Source organism: Hemitrygon akajei, chromosome 16, assembly GCF_048418815.1.
Source record: "Hemitrygon akajei chromosome 16, sHemAka1.3, whole genome shotgun sequence".
Taxonomy (NCBI): domain Eukaryota; kingdom Metazoa; phylum Chordata; class Chondrichthyes; order Myliobatiformes; family Dasyatidae; genus Hemitrygon; species Hemitrygon akajei.
Window position 1 is genome coordinate 50,861,635 of NC_133139.1, and position 22,733 is coordinate 50,884,367.

The 22,733-nt window shown below is 39.6% G+C and overlaps 1 protein-coding gene across 2 annotated transcripts in view; it reads left to right on the forward strand.

Annotated features, from left to right (window-relative positions):
* The window catches only part of tmem38a (transmembrane protein 38A), a 34,758-nt gene extending 12,254 nt beyond the window's left edge, over positions 1–22,504 (forward strand). For both annotated transcript variants that reach the window (XM_073068867.1, XM_073068869.1), the window contains exons 2-6: positions 7,765–7,921; positions 11,474–11,658; positions 12,544–12,631; positions 13,154–13,271; positions 21,256–22,504. In XM_073068867.1, coding sequence (XP_072924968.1) covers positions 7,765–7,921; positions 11,474–11,658; positions 12,544–12,631; positions 13,154–13,271; positions 21,256–21,486 — 779 coding nt within the window. In that variant the 3' untranslated portion in view covers positions 21,487–22,504. The remainder of the gene's footprint in view (positions 1–7,764; positions 7,922–11,473; positions 11,659–12,543; positions 12,632–13,153; positions 13,272–21,255) is intronic.
* The last annotated feature ends 229 nt before the right edge of the window (positions 22,505–22,733 follow it).

A 22,733-nucleotide genomic window follows, 5' to 3' on the forward strand; every position in this document is an offset into this window, starting at 1 on the left:
TTCCTACCTATGTCATTAATATGTACCATGACCTCTGGCTTCTCGCCCTCCCTTTTCAGTACAAAGTAAACCTGTAAACTTTGAGGTCAATACAACCTATTAAATAATCTGAATCAAACTACAAAATTGTGCAGTTCAGAATGCCAGCCCACCTGGGCAATTGTGGCCTGAGATAGGAGATTCCTGGGAAGTAAAGCTCATATTTTCATAGTTAGACGAAATGGAGAATTTCTTACATAGTTGGTGATTTACCTCAACCTTTCGTGGCTCAGTCTTGTTTCCAGTTGACTCAGAGATTGTACAGAACCTGGATCAACTTGTTTCGAATGATGTCATCAAATTGTGACTTCCTTTGTAATCGAGACCTGGTCTGACTGGGATGGGTGGCTTTGCCAAGGCCAAAAGACTCTCAGTTGAAATGCACTCTGAATGATTTGGAAATAGGTTGGTTGCAGTACATTCCTATATCATGTTCCTCATCCATTGCCTGCTAACAACTTTGATATTTTAGATGTTGTTTTATATCTGGTTTATATGAAGAAAGGATGAAAGAAGTTGGAAAGTTAAAATAATACATGAGTTTCCAATTTGGGAAAATTTTTAGTACCAAAACTGCTCACTTGTGGAACTCCTATCCATATTCTAGTGACTTTAAACTGATTTTGTTAAAACAAAAATCCTTTCAGTCAAAAAGGAGAAAACAAGTTTCCTTTTCCTAAAAGTTATGTTTACGGTTAGCGCTCTATAACTAGTTTGTGATTATTAGTTAATCAAGTTCACTAAATAGTATCTAGGATTCTTGTAGCTTTGGAGTCATGAGTATATCCATGAATGGCCATGGATAAAGTCTGAATAAATGTTATAATGTGAAGTTTAGAGTTAGAAACAACAGTGCTTCCTTCTGGGATTTCGAGAATGATTCTTCAGCTCTCTGAAGATTGTAAATCCACAATAGAACTCATTGTACAAGGCCTGTGCAAAGATCACTTTTCAAATTATTCTTTACAATCTCAGATTCAGATTCATTTATTTATCACATATACATGGAAACATACAGAGAAATGTGTCATTTGCATTAACGACCATATAAACCTAATAATATGATGGGGCAGCCTGCAAATGTCACCACATATTCTGGTGCCAACATAGCTTGCCCAGAATGCTTGGCAGAACAAAAACAGAATACAACAAGCAACAAAATAAAAACAGCAGAATAAGCCCCATTTCTGCCTCCCATCCACACACAGTCCTCCAGTTCCAGGACAGGCCATCTTTAGCCTCCAGTGAACAGGTGGATTTGCAGAGAATGGCTTCCCCTCAAACTCGTTGACTCTCAGACCCAGGCTTCCGCAAACTACCCGGGTTCAGATTGACCTTCAGGCTTTGATATTTGGTATCGACCCCAGGAATCACTGGTCTGGACGAACAAGGACCCTGAACACTAGGCCTCAAACTCTCATCTTGCCAACTCACATACCTAAGGGTCACCGGCCCTTGTGCCTCTTGTCCACACAGAACTCTGATCCCCAAACCTGCTAAGGACTCTTTAATAGAGACAGGACAAACATTCTTTCTGTTGGCTAATTGCTATTAAGAAATCATAAATTAAATGTAAAAATAATCCTAATCCCTTTATAGCTACAATGTGAGTTTAGATTAGATCCAAACACACAAGTAACCCATCTTTAAAACATCAAACATTTCACCCCTACAGAGTTCTGACAGTATAAATAGCCAGAGCTGATAAATTTGTCACACAGAGGTTAGAGTTCAAGTGCCAGAGTGGTCACCGTAAAAAATTTTTAAAATGATTTTGAGTGTGAGTTGGCTTAATAAATGTAATGCAAAAGTTTCTGCCTTGACATAAAAATCCAGTTTGATCAATAAAGCTCATCAGAGGTTTATTGCTTCTGCTTTGAGCTACTCCAAATTTCATTTAGTGTTTGTCCTACACTGCTAACTTGATTCCGTGCTGACTCAACATCCTTTCCTTCTGGAACAGTATTTGCAGCTTTTGGTCCTCAAATTGACAGTGGGTATGTGGTGCTTACAGTTTGACATAATGATGAATTGGGTGAAGAAGTTAGCAAGTGACATTGGTGGTGGGGGGTGGTGTATGGATGAGTCAGTGGAATGGATCTTGTGATATTTTCAGATCCTCAGTATCTTTTACACATGAACTGCAGGCTCATCATTCTGCATAAGATCAAATTGACAGCAGCTGCTTGAGAGATTTACTTCTTGGCTTTGAGCATGTAGAGAGCGATTACAATTTGTCTTTTATTAATAGCTTAATATAACCTTCAGAAGTTAAAACCTGTCCCATGTTTTAAAAACTTAAAAATAAATCAAATATTCATAAATTAGAGATCAATACAGCCTGTTGAATATCATGCTATAAAATAGCAATCTGTTTAAAAAAAATATATACCTTGATTGCCTCAGACTTGTATACATCTAAAGTACCTCCAGTAAGATTTTCAACCTTATAGATCTTAGTAGTGATTTTTTACATCCGCATAGAATGATCAGGATTTCCTGTTTATCCTAAAACTACTGTGTTAGGATCCTGGACTTGTTCAGCAGTTTTTGTTGGCCTCAAATACTGCTTATAGGTGTACTTTGCCCAAGGAGGTCAAAGTCATCATAGTCTCCTAGAGATTCCTTGAGTCAGGACCATTTTTAGCTGCTGCTGATCTCTGCCACAACTCAGTTTACCGCTCATTTCTGGCATTGGATATCACCTGAACTCTATACTCAATGCAGGGAGACTTAATCTTATTTGTATTTCAACCAGAGGAATTTCAGGCTTGCCCAAAGTTGAGGCCTTTGAATAATTTCTTGCCAGGAGCATCTGGTTGTAGCCCTGAAGGATCTCTATGGTCTTCAGGCTCAGAGATCACATTGCCTTCCAGCACATCCACTGGTCCAGATGCCTTGAACTGCCCTCTCATCACTTGACCATTCATTTTGCTATTGTAAAGGTGGCACAGTGGCATAGTCAGTAGAGCTGCTGCCTCATGGCACACCAGATCCAGGTTTGATCCTGACCTTGGACGCTGTCTGTACCCTGTCCCTGTGACTGCATGGATTTCGTCCTGGTGCAAGGACTTGGGCGTTCATAGGTTAATGGGCTACTATAAACTGCTCCTAGTGTGTAGGTGAGTGTAAGAATTTGGGGGGATTGATGAGAATGTGGGGAAAATTAAGAAGTGTGATTAGTGTATATATGTAATTAATGACCAGCTTTGACATGATGAGCCTAACAATCAGCAGATGCCGCAAGCTACGATAGATCAGCACAGTATATACTAAAGCTTGTACTTCCCAAGTTACAACATTATTCTGTCAATCTTGCGAATGTAAATAACAATATTATGGGTTGCACAGGCACTTTTGAAAGATCAAGATCTTTAGTTGCAAACTTCACAAAATAATTTGTTGGGTTTCTAATTTCTAGCCCACTGTCTTCATCTTGCAGTCTAAGTTGGTCATTTCAATGGGCTTCATGCAAGTATTAACAAACAAGATATGGCACAGACCCATATAGATCAATGTTCACATTTGCATCGGCACTTTTTGTACACAAGTACATTGGCCAGAGCTAGGTTTAAGATGCATTTGAGAAGAGGAAGGAAAATCCAGTTTTAAGAACAGAATTACATAACTTGGACTGTTTGTACTGAAGACATAGATGGCAATAATGATCAGTTAAAATAAAGTTGCTCAGAACTGGAATATTGTGTGACTGTGGGACTGAAGATTAGAGATGCCATGCAAAAAGGCCATGGGTAGATTGAAAACATGAGCATTTTACAATCAACATATTAATTCATCAGAAGAAGACATAGATGAACAGGTCCATGGCTAACTGGAGCATAGCGTAGGGTTAGGGGTGCTGAAGGACTGAATTTTACCCTATTTCTGTTTGGTTCATAGTACCTTGGGAATGCATAGGGCAGTAATGAACTGATTTGACCACTCGTGTTTAATAAATTTGGTAACATATGCCCTTTTATATCAAGTCACAGCATGATGCAGCATGAAGACAGGTCCTTCATTTCCAGCTGGTCCATGCCATCCAAGGTTACCATCTACGCTAGTTCCATTTGCCTGCATTTGGCTCATAACCCTCCAAACCTTTCCTAAACCCATAAATATTGTGATGTACCACCCTGAACCACTTTCTCTGGCAGCTTATTGAATATATAACTACATTCAGGGTGGAAAGAGTTGCACCTTATGTTCTCTTAAATCTCTTCTCTCCCCCCCCCCATGTTAAATCTATGCTTTTTTTTGTTTCCTTCCAAGAGGAAGAGACTACATATTGACCCTATCTGTGCCCTCATGGTTTTATACCCTTATGCTCCAACTCTCCAGTGGAAACAAAAGTCCCCACCTGCTTAAGCTCTCTCATAACAGTTCCTCAAGTCCCAACAGCAGCCTTGTAAGTCTCCTCTGCACTCTTTAGGGCATCTTTCCTATAGCAGGGTAACCAAAACTGAACACAATATCCCAAATCTGGCCTAACTAACATCTTGTACAACTGCAATGTAACATATACTCAATGTCCTGCCTGATTAATGCCAGGGTGCCAAAAGCCTTTTTCACCACCCTGAATACTTTCAGACAACGTGCAGGAGTTCCAAGCAAGCAGTGATACAATCAAGCTTTCCAGCACCATGTTTGCATGCCACATGCAAATGTGGAAGCAGCAACTACATTGGCATTAGTTGTTTAGTTTCTATTGACTATTCTGTGCCAGCCATTAAATTGAATTCAGAGCATGTTTATATTTGGGCTCACAGTGGGCAGGTGCACAGCTAAATGCAAGTTACTCAGAAAATTGAATTGAATTGACTTTATTACTTACATCCTTCATATACATAAGGATAAGCTACATCTCCTTCTAAATGTGCAATGTGCAATTTATGGTCATTTATAATAAATAGTATGTGCAACAGAACAGTCAAATAACATAGAAATACAGTTGTGTCAGCATGAATTAATCAGTCTGATGGCCTGGTGGAATAAGTTGTCCTGGGGCCTGGTGGTCCTGGCTTTTATGCTATGGTACCGCTTCCCTGATGGTAGCAGCTGGAACAGTTTGTGGTTGGGGTGACTTGAGTCCCCAATGATCCTTCAGGCCCATTTTACACACTTCTTTATAAATGTCCTGAATAGCGGGAAATACACATCTACAGATGCGCTGGGCTGTCTGCACCACTCTCTGCAGAGTCCTGTGATTGAGGGAAGTACAGTTCCCATACAAGGCAGTGATGCAGCCAGTCAGGATGCTCTCAATTGTGCCCCTATAGAAAGTTCTTAGGATTTGGGGCCCATACCAAACTTCTTAAACTGTCTAAGGTGAAAGAGGCGCTGTTGTGCTTTTTTCACCAGACAGCTGGTACATACAGACCAAGTGAGGCCTTAAAGCAATTCACCTTCACAACCCCAGATCCATTGATGTCTATAGGGGTTAGCCCGTCTCCACTCCTCCTGTAGTCCACAATCAGCTCCCTTGTTTTTGTGACATTGAGGGAGAGGTTGATTTTTCTTGACACCATTGTGTTGACTCCTTCCCTGTAGGCCACTTCATTATTGTTTGAGATAAGGCCAATTAATGTAGTGTCATCAGCAAATATAATTAGCAGATTAGAGCTGTGGGTGGTGACAGTCATGGGTATACAGAGAGTAAAGGGGAGGGGTGTGGCTTAGTACACAGCCCTGAGGGGCACCTCAGTAGAATAAGGAGCAAACACCAAAACATAGAGGGACTGAAGGATGTTCTTTACAAATTTTGTGTTTGTTCAATCTTTCTTAGAACTATCAGGCTTGATTGACAGTGGATGTTATAATCATGGTCTCCATAACAGAATAGCACAATAGTTTCTTGTGACTTTGGCAGAGGGAGTACAATTTATAAGTTTGTAGAACATGCAAAACTTTGTAACATTGAAATGCTGGGGCCAGGACAGTGGAGTACATTGATAAAATTCCAGACACTGAGTAGATACAACCTAATACATGTAAATGTGACATTGGGTGAAATATTTTAGAGAGGTCACAATCATTCTGGATGGGCTAAATGAGTGAACTATAAGAAAGTTAAATGTGGGAAAGCATCTGCACTTGAAGGTGCTGGAACCATTGGGAAAGCATATGGGATTTTTGGTCTTCAAATAAGGACATTAAATATAGAAAAAGAATGCCAAGCTCATCTTTCACAAACAATTGTTTAGTTGTTTGTGAAGGAGTATTGCTGGACTATTGAGCAAAGTTCTAGGAACTGAAAAATAGGAAGGCTGTTCAGATCCAGTGAGGTTATACAGGAGGTTTACCAGGGTTAATGCAGTGATATGAAGAAATCAGATAAACTGTTATGACCTAGTTGGAACAGGTTAAGTCAAGATCCTTTATATGAGGAAAACTATTTCCTCAGACTAATAAAGCTGTAACTATAGACCATGCATTTAAGATAACTGGCAGAACTAATGGAATTATCTCTGCACCAATATTAAAGGTATAATATTCTGCAGAAACATTTAAAGAATTGGAAATGGTTTTGAAAAAGGCATGCAGATGTATGGGGATGAGTGGGTGGAAGCCAGAGACTGGCTAAATTGCACAGCCTTTTAAAGAAGTAGTACAGGCATGATGGGCTAAAAAGCCTCCTGCACTGTAAGTCAAACCTTGAGGACAAGCTATTTGTAATGAACAGATTAGGGCAGACGTGAGATAAAGAGCCACGTGACGGATCTGCATTTCCAAAAGTGAACCAGGATCCCTGTGATTGACATGGGGGAGACGAAGGGAATACACAAAGTATTGCCAATATTTTGGAACTCTTAATGGCTGCACAGTTATACTGAGAAGTGAATGAAGCTCACATTTGCCTCCAGGAATAGTAGTGGTTTCACTCTTGCCTGTAAGTCAATAGGTTGACTATTCAGATCCCACTGGAGATACATGAACACAGAATCTAGGTTGACAGTACAACTGAGAGCTTGTTACCCTCTATGTAAATATCTCATGATAATATTTTTGGAAGGCACTTTCCCTGATGTCATTGCCCATTTTTATTATTGAACTAACACCACTAGGAAGATGGCCTGGCTGTTACCATGTTGCTGTTTGCAGGTTGTTGTAGCTTTGCTTTCAGTAAATGCCCTAAATGTAGTTTGTACTTCAACAGGTGCAAAGCTTGGGCAGATGGAGCTCAGCAGCAGTGGTTGGCATGTCCTCTAGGAGCTGGAAATCATTGATCTCATGAGCAACTATATCCACTCATGGGGAGGGCTTCAGGAAAAATCCAGAGTTGGAGCCCCTAGGGCAGTCATACGTTGAATTCAACACTGACTGGCAACTCCCACCACTGGGATCAGTCTCTGCCGTTCCTTTGTGCTGTGTGGGGAGGGTGAGTCTGTTACATGGGCAACAGCTTGCTCCCCATATCACACTGCCCTGCCTTGCATGTCACATAGACTGCTGGGATGCAACATCTATGGTCAGCCCCACCATCCGAGAACCTCAAGAAATATAAAGCACTTTGGTGTGTCCAGAGGTCTTGAAAGACACCACAGAAATACCTTTTTTTTTCATGCACTAGAGAAGCCAGAAAAAGAAGAACAGTAAGGTACAGACCACCCACTAACCTTTATGCTGCAAATGGGTATAAGGCTTTAGACAGTAAGAGAGGAACAGAAAATAGTGAAAGGTTAAATAAAAGTGCATGCAGCTGATTGGTGTGCCTTTTTTTTCCAGGATCAGTGAATGTGTCCCGTCATAATCCAATTGCCTCATGGATGTGTGCAATGCTTTATTGCTTTGCCAGTTACATAATGGCTGATGTGCTGCTTGGAGAATCACCTCTCCATTACTTCAACAACACTTCCCACATCTTACTGGCAACAGCTGTTTGGTGAGTGGTCACAGACTTTTATTATTCACAGACTTTATTAAAAACCAGATGTTGCAATTTACGTGGGTCCTAATTGGTGGTCAGATGTCACTATGGAAGTGGTAAGATATATTTGCAGGACAATTTGTTTTTATATAAGAATTAAGTTAGATCACAGTTAAAAAGAAAACGGTGTCTGAGTGGATGAAATTGAGGAAAAGTTAATTCACTCAACTTCAATGGCCTCATCACTGAACTGTTCCCACAACTTATGGACTTACTTTCAAGGGCACTTCATCTTGTGTTCTTTCTTTCTTTATTTATTCATTCTTCTTTTCTTTTGTATTTGCACAGTTGTCTTTTGCACACAGGTTAACTGCCTTGTTGGTGCCGTCTTTCACTGATTCTGTTATGGTTATTGGATTTATTGAGTATGCCTGCAAGTAAATGAATCTCAGGGTTGTATATGGTCGCATATATGTACTTTCATAATAAATTTACTTTGTATTCCAATCATAAGGTGGTGTAATCATCGCTGTAGACTCAAGAAGTTGCATGTCAGTGTGTCAAAGCAGCAGAAATTGTTGATGTCCACTATGTACTTATGGTACCAGATCACAAGTTTAGCATCATCTCTGCATTGCCATTTTCAAGCACAGTAGATTTAAATAAGCTTATGATAAAAGAATCTGCAGTAATAGAAATTTGCTAGCTTGTATTGGTAAATAATCAACAACTTACACACTCTGTTAGAAAATGAGTGATTTTAGTTGCTCAGTAAGCGAACAGCAAAAGATTAGACACCTACTTATGCAAAGAAGAGTGTAGTAAAAGGCTATATTTTATAATGTCGGACTTGGTGAAAGAGCTACAGAAGAAAATGTATAACTAAAATGAAACAAGATGAAATAGGGTCTCAGATTGACTTGTCTCAATTTCGGCTAATTGGACTCAATTTAACAACAATGCTGTAGTGTGGAAAATGCAAGCTTTTTGTAAGCACTAGGGTTCTTGCTGGTACTCCTGTTTCCTCGCACATTCCAGGATCATACTAGGTTAATTGGGTAGTGCAAATTCTTCCTGGTGTACGTAGCTAGTAGGAGGAGAATCGGGATAGTGTCCATGGGTACAAGAGAGAGAATAGTTAGGGGAATCGGAATGAAGGGATAGACATAATGAGCTGCATCATGAAAAATGAGGAAGAAAGGAATAAGATGTTGGTAGAGTGAAATGAATTGAGGTGAGAGGAGCCTCGAGTGGATGGGTCAAATGATCTCTTTCTATGCTGAGAAATTTAATGTCATTACATAAACTGTGGGAAGGGTTTGATTGTTTTTTTTCTATTACAAGCTACATCAAAGATTTAAAAGAATCTGATTTCAATAGTTATATTGTGTGTTCACTCACTTTCAAGTAAAGAAAGTGAACAACTGTATGAGGCATTAGCTCACCAAGAGCTGCTTTTGCCTGTCTTACCAGAAACTGAAGAAATACTTTTATAATGGATTCATAAGGAGGGTACTATAATTATAGCCATCGTCCCTGATTGCACTCCTGCGCAATGTAGGACAGTGCAAGGCAATCAGAATACTGCTTGCAAATGTGTCTAGTACTTCCTTCTGAACCAAACGCTATGCTGTCAAAGTTAAGGATAGATTGTCATCTAGATTTCTGATTTCTGGGGCTCTAGATGGTATTCAGCACATACCAATAATTGACTTCTTCCCACTACAACTACTGTATTTCAGACCCATTTTTGTTCATTAAAATCCCTGATACAGAATGCCTGGGTCTATTTTCCCTGTGGCAGTCACTTTCCTATTACTTTCACTTGCTTAGTCTTTCCCTTTAGATCCACAGTTTTTCCAATTCTCAAGTTGCAACTAAGTCTTTAATCACTTCTACCCTTCTTTGGTTCTTATGTGAATTACCTTAGATAGAATTCCCTGATGAGTTACCCTCCAGCTGACAGTTGTGCAATTCCCTGGTGAGTTACCCTTCTGCCAACAGTCTGGTCCATCGAAAATGCATCGTGACTTTCGACTCTTCTTTGATGCTGCCTTTTGCACCTCTCTGCTCCAAAAAGAATTTTACAGATGATCCTTAGAGTTCACACAAAGAAACGTTTAATAGTATAATTCCCAAAGAGTAGAGTTTTTTTAGAAAATGGATTACAAAAGTTAATGAATGTCTTGTTAGTGGTAATTTTTGCTGATTATAATTCACCTAGTTTTATAGAAAAATAAAGGTATTTTGGAAAGAAGCTAAACTTCACAAGCCATGAGTAAATACAGAAATGAGAATAAAGGTTTTCCAGACAATTTCAACAGGGGCACAGCTCTAGCAATAAGTTTTAACTCTGATCTGTTGTGTTGTCTATGTGTTGGCTCTGTGTTGACTTCCTCTAGTGCTCTGGTTTCCTCTCACAAATGTGCCTGGGCTGGTAGGCAAAATGGTCACTGTAGCTTGCCCAAAGGGTGTAGGTTGAGTGTTAAAGTCTGGGGGGAATGGGGGGAAAATAAACTGTGATTAATGTAAGGGATGCTTGATGGTTGGCATGGATTTGATGACCAAAAGCTTATTTCCATGCTGTTTTGTGATTTTATGCACATGTTGTCCATTTATGATAAAGAATTAAGTTGAATATAGTTCCTTTGCAATGTTTTAAAGCATTTTACATCTAATTAAATACTGTGTAATTGTACTCATTTGGCTAACTTGTGAGCAATATGATCACAGCAAAGTAATAACCACATTATCTTATTGTCACACTGAACGAAAGGCAGACAGGACAGCTGGTAGATTACCCTCACACTTTTTTGAAATAATACCACAGGATCTTTGAGATTCACTCAAAGGAGAAAAGACCTGGCTGCCTGAACTTCATGCAACTGAGAAAGTAAACTTCTGCAGCATTGCACCAGGAGCATTAACTTAGTGATTGTTTCTAAAATGGGGCATCAGCCCACAACCTCAGAGTTATAAATGGCTGAAAGGCAATAAAAACAAACCCTTTGGCTCATCTGGTAATTCCCCTTTACTCTATATGTTGTGTGTATATTTGAGATCAACTGAACAATAAAGTGAAAGTTCTGGTCCAGTGCAGGCTTTTAATCACATTCTCGGAACTGTATGATTGGAATTAATGTTCCCTCATTCATTTGATGTCTGTCCTCTATTTAAAGAGGCAACGGTGATTAGCACCAGCTCTAAGATCGGGGTTCAGTTCTGCCGTTGTCTCTAAGGAGTTTATATGTTTGCCTGTGATCAGGGGGTTTTGTCCGGGTGGTCCGGTTTCCTCGCACATTCCAAACACGTACAGGTTAGGGTTAGTAAGCTGCAGGCTTGGCAACACTTATAGTCTGCCCTCAGTACATTCTCAATGCTAGAAGTTGCACCTCACTGTATGTTTTGAGGTACATGTGATTAAATAAAGCTGAACTTTTATCTTTAAAGATCAAGAAAGGACAAGAATTCATCACATTTTAAAACACACCCTTGGTATTGTTGGATTTTTCTGTACTAATTTAACTTTGAATATTGATCACAAACTGAACAATGCTTTTACCTTAGGTATCTCATCTTTTATTGCCCACTGAACCTTTTCTACAAATGTGTGGCCTTCATGCCTGTGAAGTTAATCCTCACTGCTATGAAGGAGGTGGTGAGGGTGCGCAAAATCAGTGTGGGTGTTATCCATGCTCACCACGCCTATCACCACGGGTGGATCATCATGGCTTTGGTTGGATGGGTCAAAGGTAAGTAGCTTGTTATTTCTTATTTTTGAGATGTTAAACTAGGCACTGCAGAGCTGAATATTCATTTTAGTTTCATTTATTTAACTGTAAATCCAATAAGAATGCCACACAGCCTTCCAGTTGTGTTCTTCTCCAGCAATGTTTACTTTCTGGTTGATCCTGAAATGAGTTGGGTGCCTTGGGGTAGGTATCCATATAAAAATATGGAACATTTTGTGCTGTAGAAATCTTGTCATGCAATCAATGCAAAAGTCGAGCACCTTTGCTCTGCTGCAAAATACATGATCTCCTGATGTCTATGCATTTCAATATGACTTCTCATCCTCATACCTACATGGCTGACCATGGTCTCCTTCATAGCCGTAATGAGGCCAAACTTGGATTGGAGGAGCAACAGCACATATTCCATCTGGGTAATCTCCATTCTGATGGCATGAATATTAATTTCTCTAACTTCCTGAAATTCTGCCTCCCCCAAACCTTTTTTGTTCCCTATTCTGATAAACCCCCTCACCTCTTTGCTTCTCACCTGCCCATCAGCTTCCTCTGGTTCTCTTACTTCTTCCATTTATAGGGGAGAGTCTACTCCCTCCCCTATTAGATACCTCCTCCTTCATCCCTTTATCTTTTGCACCCATCATCTCCCAGCTTTTTAATTAATCTCCCCTCTCCCACCCATCTTCTCCATCACCTGCTAGCTTTTACTTTTCTCCCTCTCCCCACCCTCTTATTCTGGCTTCAGCCCCCTTCCTTTCCAGTCCCGATGAAGGGCTTTGGTCTGAAATGTCAATTGTTTATTTCCCTCCATAGATGCTGCCTGACTGTGTGGCAAAGTTAAAACAAGTTTATCTGAATGACTAATGGCAGTTACTCTGTTCTCTACAGGTGCTGGAGTTGCATTAATCTCCAACTTTGAGCAGCTAATTCGTGGTGTTTGGAAACCAGAAACAAACGAGTTTCTCAGCATGTCCTTGTAAGTGACAAAGACCACATCAAGAGGATGAAATTCATCCAAGGCTGTTGAGCAACAGCCACAAAGTAGCCCCTTTTATACCATGACTAGCTTTGGAAAGGGAGACAAGTCAATTTGTAGCTTTTTATGCCGCCACTCATGACTGATTTTAAACTCTCACCCCACCCCACTCTGCCTACATGCTTATTGTACGCAAGATGTGGAGTTGGGATTAAATCTTAGATACCACAATACATCGAGTTTCAGTCCTAACCTGTTAGCCTCTGTTGTGTAGCTATGAGAACAGCCACTGAGCAGAAGCTGAAACCAAATGCCTACCATAACAGAATGAAGAAGTTGTGAAAGACATTTGCTGAGAAGTTGGTGTTGCCCTACCTGTGGAATCAGAAAGTAGGAAATTCATTTAGTCCCTTCCTGAGCCTAGGAGAATGACAACTTATTTAAAAAGTTCACATTTTTAAAATGCTAAGTATAAAGGGTTGACCATGAAACTAACCACAATTGTATTTTGTCTTTTTACAGCCCAACAAAAGCTAGTCTTGTGGGATCTGTTATCTTCACTCTACAGCAAGCCCATTGGCTACCCATATCCAAACATAACATTATCTTCTTGTTTACTATGTTCATGGTTGTTACAAAGGTAAATAGATCTTTTCAATTCCAAGTTATAATTTTTATGTTTCAGGATTGTGAAGTTTCAGGCTTTGTCCGAAACGTTTGTTGCTAATTAATTTTATTAGTAGGTGAATATCTAAAAAATGCAAGTAATATATTCAACTTAAGGAGCTGCAATGAGAAGTTGTAATGTTGAATCATTGGTATTTAAAGTTTCTTGTCATAGTTTTGACATTCTATACCTGAATATCAAGAAATGTCTACATCTTCTGCTTCTTAAACAGTCCCTTGTGGTTGAGGATGAATAATTATATTCCCATATTTCCTCCATGACATGAAAGGAAGACGATCAATTCCATCTGTTTTCAGAGCAATCCAAATCTCTAACCTCCATGTAGTTTCCTGTAATATACTTTCTCAAACTTGCCCAGTAAAACCTCACTTCCCTCTCTCCATCCTCCAATTTCACAGCAATTCTGCAACTTCTGAGATGGCTCAAGCCAAACAGGAACTGAAAAGGCAGGAGGGTGTGTTGTTTTCAGATATTCTACATTCAGTCTCTGCTTACTTCCATTACAGAGTTTCAAGGCCTTCTCAGGTGCTCCTTTCCCAGTTTGGTTGGTCAAGGACAAGGAGTCAGTGAGGGTGTTACATTTTCTCAGTAAGCCTTTGGGTAGGCACAGCGTCCTAACTTTAGGCAAAGCAGTGAAAAATACAGGACTAAAGTAGACAAATAAGATTTAGTGTAGATGGGTGAAGTGGTAGGTATGGATATGGGCTGAAGAGCTTATTCTGTGTGTACAACCCTCTGACTTAACATCCTGAAATATTTTCTCTTTCCTTCCTGTACCTTCTGATGGAGTAGAGAGCATGTTTCAGGAGCCTGGTGTGGCCCACCTGCAGGATGTCTAAGCATAAGCTGAGCTTTGATACTGGCAGTGTTTACCTGGGAGAGATGCTGATGTCAGTCATCGTAGTGCCAATGGGTTTGGAAGATCTTGAAGAGATGGCAGTGACAGTACCTCTCCATATTTTACCTGTTGTTGGCTGACTGTCTTGAAATGTACTGGATGGTGAGGATTACGTATGCCCTATAGACCATGATCTTGGTCTTAATTTTTGAACACCGTCCTTTTCCCAAGTGGCCAAAAGATGCACTAGAACTTGAGCAGTGACAGTAAACTTCATCTGCATCTGTTTTTTGCTCTTAAATTATGGAAAGTAATCCATGTTTTCTAAGGTCTCATTGTGTGTATTGATTGTTAGGCACTGTTGTGCAAAATGTGACAACCTATGACGACTTGGAGTATTGCCTCTAAATGTGCACAGAGACAAAAGTCATTGCATCTGAAAATCATTGTCTGAGATTGGAGTTTACATGGTGCTGGAAGGGACATAATGAAAACAACTTACTGTTCATCCATTCCAGAGGGAGGTTTGTTGAAGCTGAATAAAGTATTATCCTGTGGAAAATTGAGAAGAATTTTGTTGCAATGACCCAGCCATGCTTCACTGGGTCTGGATCATTTAGCAGATATGCAATAGTAACATATTTCTGAGGAGTAACAAATTTGAGGAAATATTCTCAATAGCTCTCTCTCAATTAAGAGTGAATTGTGGTCAGGGAAGAGAGGGGAAGTGAAAGAAAGGGTAAGGGATTGGAGTAGAGAAGGGGAAGAGAGAGGAGGCACATTAGGCAGGTGATGACTGGAATCTTCAGACATTATAGCTGGCATATCAAAAGAAGAGCAGTACAACATTTCAGCAATAAAGAGGGAGGATATCCTAGAAGGTTCTTCAAATGACGCTACATAGGTGGATCAAAATGAGTATTCCATTTTTGTTTTGAAGCCCAACCATGCGGTCTCATGAAAGATGGTATGGACAGGATTTTAAAAGGCATCCAAGGTAGTGTTTTGAACCAGAGGAAGAACATTAATGGATCTGATTTTTAGAAGTGCATCCGGGCAAGATTAGATATTGTCTGAAATCATTTTTGCTGAGAATGATCATAAGTTTTTAGGCTGTCAGAAGAAAGCCAAGGATAGACTAGAATTTAAGGTCCTGAACTGGGGGAAGACAAGTTTCAATATGATAAAACAGGATCTAGCAAAAGAGGACTGCAATTGAAAAGCAAAGTCATAAATGAATCATACATGTGGAATGTCAAGAACATAGACTTACCAGTCACATCACCATTTACCATCTGAAAAGGAAATACAGATTTACATTTATGTAGCATTCTTTATGATCTCACAATTTCCCAGAGAGCTTTACATTTTTGTGCAATTGTTGCTACAGAGTTAGAAGCATAATGGTCAATGTCATAGTGTGGGATCCTGCAAACAGTAAGCTGATAATGACCAGATATTCTATCCATGCCATCAATGAGCTACAGTATATGCCGCCCCTCATACCTACATGACTGCCTTGGATGTCAACCCATACCATCACTGGGTACGGCAGAGTTACCAGTAAAGATTGTGAACAGATACCATATACCTACATGTTCCCCAGTGGGAATGATTGCTTTATTAATCCACAGTGCTGCTGTGGGGCCACTAATCTGTACTTCTCAAAGTATGGTATGTCAAAATTACTGTTTCAATTTTATACCAGATATGAGGGAGAGACATAGGCCAGTCAAACATTGGGAAGAGTTTGTTCATTTAGATATACATAGGTTAATCGAAAATAGCAGTATTTGTTTAGGGGAGGGGAGGTTCTGTCTAAATAACAATTATATTTTTGTGGAGGTAACAAAAAAGGCTGTAGAGACTTTTGATAAAACCGAACATAGAAGAGTATGGCACAGGAACAGGCCCTTCGGCCCACAAAGTTGTGCTGAACCAATTAAATTAGTAATCTCAAGTCAAGTCAAGTCACTTTTATTGTCATTTCGACCATAACTGCTGGTATAGATAGATAGATAGATACTTTATTCATCTATCTACACAGTAAAAGCAATACGATGTTTTTCAGGACCATGGTGCTACATGAAACAGTACAAAATCTACACTGAACTACGTGAAATCAACACAGGGAAAAAAAAACTACACTAGACTACAGACCTACCCAGGACTGCATAAAGTACACAAAACAGTGCAGGCATTACAATAAATAATAAACAAGACAATAGGCACAGTAGAGGGCAATAAGTTGGTGTCAGTCCAGACTCTGGGTATTGAGGAGTCTGATAGCTTGGGGGAAGAAACTATTACATAGTCTGGTCGTGAGAGCCCAAATGCTCTGGTGCCTTTTCCCAGATGGCAGGAGGGAGAAGAGTTTGTATGAAGGCTGCACAGGGTCCTTCATAATGCTGTTTGCTTTGCGGATGCAGCGTGTAGTGTAGATGTCTATGATGGCGGGAAGAGAGACCCTGATGATCTTCTCAGCTGACCTCACTATCCGCTGCAGGGTCTTGCGATCTGAGATGGTGCAATTTCCGAACCAGGCAGTGATGCAGTTGCCAACTAAACTAATTCCTTCTGCCTACACAATGTCCAATGTCCATATCCTTCCATTTCATCACATTCATGTGCCTATCTAAATGATTCTTACATATCACATTAATTTCCCCTTAATGTATCTGCCTCTATATCACCCCAGGCAGCCACCACTCTCTGTGTAAAATATACTTGCCCCTCACTTCTCCTTTGAAATTACACTTTTCACCCTCTGGTAAGAGACATTTCAACTCTGGGAAAATGATACTGTCTGTCTACTCTATGCTTCTCATAATCTTACAATCCTCTATTAGATCTTCCCTCAGCCTCTGTCACTCAGGAGAAAGCAATGCAAGCTTGTCCAATCTTATTACAGCACATACCCTCTAATCCAGGCAGCATCTTGGTAAACCTCTTCTGCACCCTCTCCAAAGTCTCCCTGTCATGGGGTGTTTACAGATGCAGCCTTACTGGAGTTTTATAAAACTGCTACATAACTTTCTGACCTTTGACTTCAATGTCTTGACAAGGCAAGCATGCTATATGCTTTCTTAACCACCCTATCAACCCATGTAGCCACTTGCAGGAAGCTGAAATTGGACCCCAAGATCCCTCTGCTCATCAACACTGTTGAGCATCTTGCACTTCACATTTGGCAGGTTGAACTCCATCTCTACATCTACACTATCCACAACACCACCAATCTTCCTATTATCATCAAACTTACTAACCTACACTTTCAGACGGGTCATTTATATACATCACAAACAGCAGAGGTCCCAGTACAGATCCCTGTAGAACACCACTAAGCACAGACTTCCAGCTAGAATGAGTCCCTTCGATTACTACCCTCTATGCAAAAGCTACTTCTGAATTCAGATGGCCAATTCAGATGTTGCCCCTGTTGGATCCAAAGCTCTTTCAGAGGCCGAGGCACAAAACTTGGTGCTTCACGATTGCTTTATTAAGCGTTAACAGAACAAAGATGGTTGAAAACAGACATGTCTACAAAGTAAATGGAGATGGAAGCAAAAAGAAAAAGATGGCACCACTGCGCAATCAGCTCTTTTACACTACATAGATGAAGATGAAGAAAATTTCATTCAAGTTTGCAAATATGAACCAGCCAATCGGAAAGCCCCTGTTCAAATAATGCAGCACCAGAGAAACTTTCTAGAATCATACAAATGTAACTACTAAGCAGTTACTTCTATATAAGTAATTAAATAAAATGCAAGCAGACAAATAATTATTAAGCTGCGAAGAAAATAATTTAACAGTCAGATCCAACATGCCAATTATCCTTGAGTAGTCCTACCCTTTCCGTAATTATCCTCTTGCTCCTGATGTATGTATAGAATACTTCAGAGGTTCTGTTTATTCCTACTTGCCAAGGATTTTTGTGGCCCTTCCTGGCTTTCCTAATTCTCTTCTTGAGTTCTCTTCTGGCTTCTTTATAATCCTCAAGGGCTCTATTTGGTTCGATCTTCTCAAGCTTTTCCTTTTTCAATACTTTTCCTTTTTCTTTAGTGAATTCATCATCTCCCTCTTCCCGTGCCATCCTTGTTCTTCCTTCTGACTGGAAATACTTGTCCTGTACTCTATGCAGTTGGTCTTTAAATACCCTCCACATGTTGGATGTGGACTTGCCCAAAAACAGCTGCTCTCAATTAATTCTCCCTAGTTCCTGCTGAATATTCTTGTAATCTGCTTCAGCTTGATGCTCACCCACAAGGTCCATACTTATCCTTTTCTATAGCTGTCTTAAAACTTGGGGTAACTTAAGCTCAGCACCCTTAGGCTCCATTTGTTCTTGCTGAACCCTGTTGCGCCAGAGCCTTTCACTCTAACCCTGGTCTGCTCCTACAATGGCCACCTCATTTCTTTTTATTGGCTCAAATAAAACTCATTCTGTACGAGACTTGTTGTTTTCAAATAACTGTTGCTCTGCAACAATCTCACTCACTAGTTCGAAGTATGCAGTCTATATGGACTATTAGCACATTGTTTGATAGGATCGCATATGACAGACTGATCAGACAAGTTAAAGAAACAGTGGATCCAGAAAAAAATTGACAGGTTACATTAAAAAATTGACACATTAACTGGAAGCCAAGTAATGTTGGTTGAGTGTGTTTTGGTGATGAGAAGCCTGTTTGTGTAATTTTTTTCGTATTTAAACATTTGCAAATACAGTTAAATTTGTCCTATAAGGGAAAGAAAGCTTTAGAGTGTGAGGAATTATCTAAGACCTGGCCAAGTGGACAGAAAATGGGAAATCAAATTCATTCTGGATAAGTGTGAACAATGCATTTGAGAAGTGCAAACAAATTTAAGGAACACACATCAAGAAGTGAAGAGACAGGCAAGGGAATTGGAGAGGTGTCTATAGGTCTGTTTGTTTGGAGCTTCCGCTTCCTCCCTGTGACTGCATGAGTTTTCTCCCATAAAATAGAGGGCTATGTGCTAGGGAAATTCTAGGCAGTCTCTAGAGTAGGTTACATGGTCGGCACAACATTGTGGGCCGAAGGGCCTGCAACCTGCTGTGAATTTCTATGTTCTATTCCAAAGGCCAGTGAATTAGGTTTATTAGTCCCAGTAATTTGCCACAAAATGCAGGTGAACGGCAGGATCCGGAGGAGTTCATGGCATGATGAGGAGAACTAAATGGGATTAGGGTAGGATGATCAACACAGACTTGCATGTGAAAGGTCTGTTTCTGTGTTTTGTGATTCCAGCTACCTGAAGTAATAGGATGATTATAAGTAATAAGGGATGAAGAAAGCTTATATCATATTGGCTTTTTTTGGCCTAGAAGTAGTAGCTATAGTCCGGGCACTAGAACTGTATAAAACACTCAATAAACTACAGGTCTAGTAACCGGGGAAGATGTCATCGCACTAGAAAGGTACACTCAGTGGCAGTTTAAGTACCTCCGTACCTAATAAAGTGGCCACTGAGTGTATGTTCATGGTCTTCTGCTGCTGTAGCCCATCCCTTCAAGGTTCGATGTGTTGTGTGTTTAGAGATGCTCTTATGGACACCACTGTAGTAATGTGTGGTTGTTTGAGTTATTGTTGCCTTCCTGTTTGTTTGATCAAGTCTGACCATTCTCCTCTGACCTTTCTCATTAGCAAGGCATTTTCACCCACAGAACTGCTGCTGACTAGATGTTTCTTCTTGTTTGTCACAACTTTATCTGTAAACTCTAGAGATTGGTGTGCAACAGTTATTCCATGTCACTTGGATCATATTTTTCCCCGTTCTGAGGTTTGGTTTGAACAACTGACTTTCTTGGTAATGTCTCCATGCCTTTATGCATTGTATTGCTGCCACATGATTGGTTGATTAGGTGTTTGCATTAACAAGCAGGATACAGGTGTGTAAGGTGACCATAGTGTAGATTCACTCAGTGTTGTGGTTTGTTTTGGAATGGTAGAGACCAAGGGAATATTTAATGGTAATACATAAAATTAAGAGCATCCTAGTCATGGGACAGGATGAACCAATTTGCATTAGCTGTGAGGTCAATAACTAGGAGGAGGTAGCCTCCTTATGATATCAGGATTAGAAGGAAACTAAGGAAAATATTTTCACTTAAAATGCAATGACTGCTTAAAACATTTTGCTTGGAAGAGTGCTGGAGCGAGAAGCCCTCCACCATCAGATTTCTGAATGGACATTGAACCCATGCACACTACCTCACTTACTTTTGCTCTCTTTTTACACTACTTAAATTTTTATATATGTACAATATTTCTTATTGTAATTTATAGTTTATTGTGTATTGCAATGTACTGCTGCTGCAAGACAACAAATTTCACAGCATATGCTGGTGATATTGAACCTGATTGTGATTCTGAGAAAATGGGAATAGGAATACAGTGGGTTTAAAGAGGAGAATGGACTTGGATGAGTACCTGATGTGTTGTAATGTTTAGGCCTCCATTCTGAGACATGGTAAGTTTACATTTTTTAACCTAGCAAGAAAATGATGGGCAGAAAGCTATGAATTCCTCACCATACATTTCTGTAATTCTATGGAACTAATCTGGGAAATGCAATTCTATTATTTAATAACTCACACTGAAGTGGTGACAAATTTGTATGTGCATGGCAAAATAGTTTGTACAATTTATGTAAAGGAGTATTCTCATTTAAATGTATTCTTAAAGGTTTATTAAATTTTCTAAGAAGCACAACTGGCATTAATCCAGTAGGTATATCAGATCTTCCATTCTAGTTTATGCACGAGAGTTCAAATTTGTCAGCTTTGGAGGAGGACATCTCTAATGTGGAGAGTGAAATGTGCATCTCTGTTTCCAACACTGCAAGTCACATATTTCCTCAAGATAATTATGGGGAGTCTGTGTGTCTGCTTGGCCCCTCCTCATGAAAATTCCTGTTTATGCTTGCTCTGTGAATGCAGTGTGACTAGAGATTCAGTTCAATTTCAAACCAAAGCAGTTAATGTGCAATGATTGAATAATTAGGTCATCATTAAAATATACCATATTAACGATGTTGACTTAATTTTCCTATTATATTCTTCTCACTTTGCAGATATTCATGACAGCAACACACTCCCATGGATCACCTTTTGCTCCAGTTGAAGCTTTTATCTGCCCTATCATCTTTGGGAATGCGTGTGGTACCTATGATGATCATGACCGTGTTTGTTCTCGTGATAATACACATAGCTGCCCCCCTTGCAATTTGTCTCCCTACACGGCCAAGACAAAGGAAGAACTTAATGAAGGAACAAGGAAGAAGAAGTGCAAAAAGACCGAATAAGTGATGTAACTGCCAAGATTTATCAAAGTGTGCTGAAAGTGCAATTTTTGGGACTTAGTGTGATCTGGAAACTGTTACTATGAGGAATATCAACATTATTGTACTCATACAGTCTACTAGGGTTTGCATTTGAGCTTGTCTGTCTCATTAAATGGAAAAAAAATGTGAATGAATGGTACTTGGCCTATCCTTCCCAGGATTTCTCTCCTGGTACTGAAAAAGAATATGTTTCCCAGTTTCACGTCCCACCTCGAAAAGATAGACACCTTTGTCATTTTCTTAAGGCCGTGTGGATATAGAATGGGAAGCAAATGGAAATATTCATCTGAATAGCCTGCCAAAATTGCCAAGGTGTACGGTAGGAACTTTGTAAAGATAAATGCCTTATTTGCATCCAGCTAACATTGTACCAGACCAGAGAGAGTCTCATTTTATCACTGTATGCCGAAGTTAAAATGGATTTCTATTTTCTAGTATTGGTACCTAATAGCTTTTGGACTGAAGAGGCAAAAGCAAACTAGACAGATGATATATCTCTGCTGGCAGTGGTGGTGAATATTCTCTGATAACTAGAGTAGCTGCATTGCCCTCATCCAGACACAGAGGAAAAGGTAGCCATTAAAACTCATGTTGGTACAGATAGTGGAAATGTAAAAATCAGCTGGAAGTAAACAGTTCAAAGTTTCTATTAACAATACAGAGGAATGAAGTATGCATGTTTTAAGCATTAATCCACTGATATCTAGGGTAACAGATGAACTGCACCACAAATATTTGAAGTGTCACAAAAGGAAATTTCAAAATTTTAGTCAAATTTAGATCATTGTGCCAATTTTAATAGCAATACATTCTGTCTCTGTGATTATAATTTCTTCATACATTTTACACACACACATTCATAATTTTCAGATAAATATAGAAAGTAATTTATTATTGCCAAAATTACTATGTAAGAATTTGTATTATACTTTTGGTCTTCCAAATGACTTAATATAATAAAGTTTAAATATAAGCGACACAGCTGACTTGTTGACTTATCAACTCACTGAAAATGAGCGGACAGAGCTGTGAGTTCTCTGTGGTTGGTGAGTTAAAAAAAATTACAACTCTCTTTTCACTTTTGATGCAGCCACTGCATGAACACATTATTTCCAGGTTTCCTTTCCAATTAGCACGATTAGAGAGCAAGTGAAAAGTGGGGATTTGAGGAGGGAGGGAAGGAGCAGAGATGAGGAGGTGATTTCAAG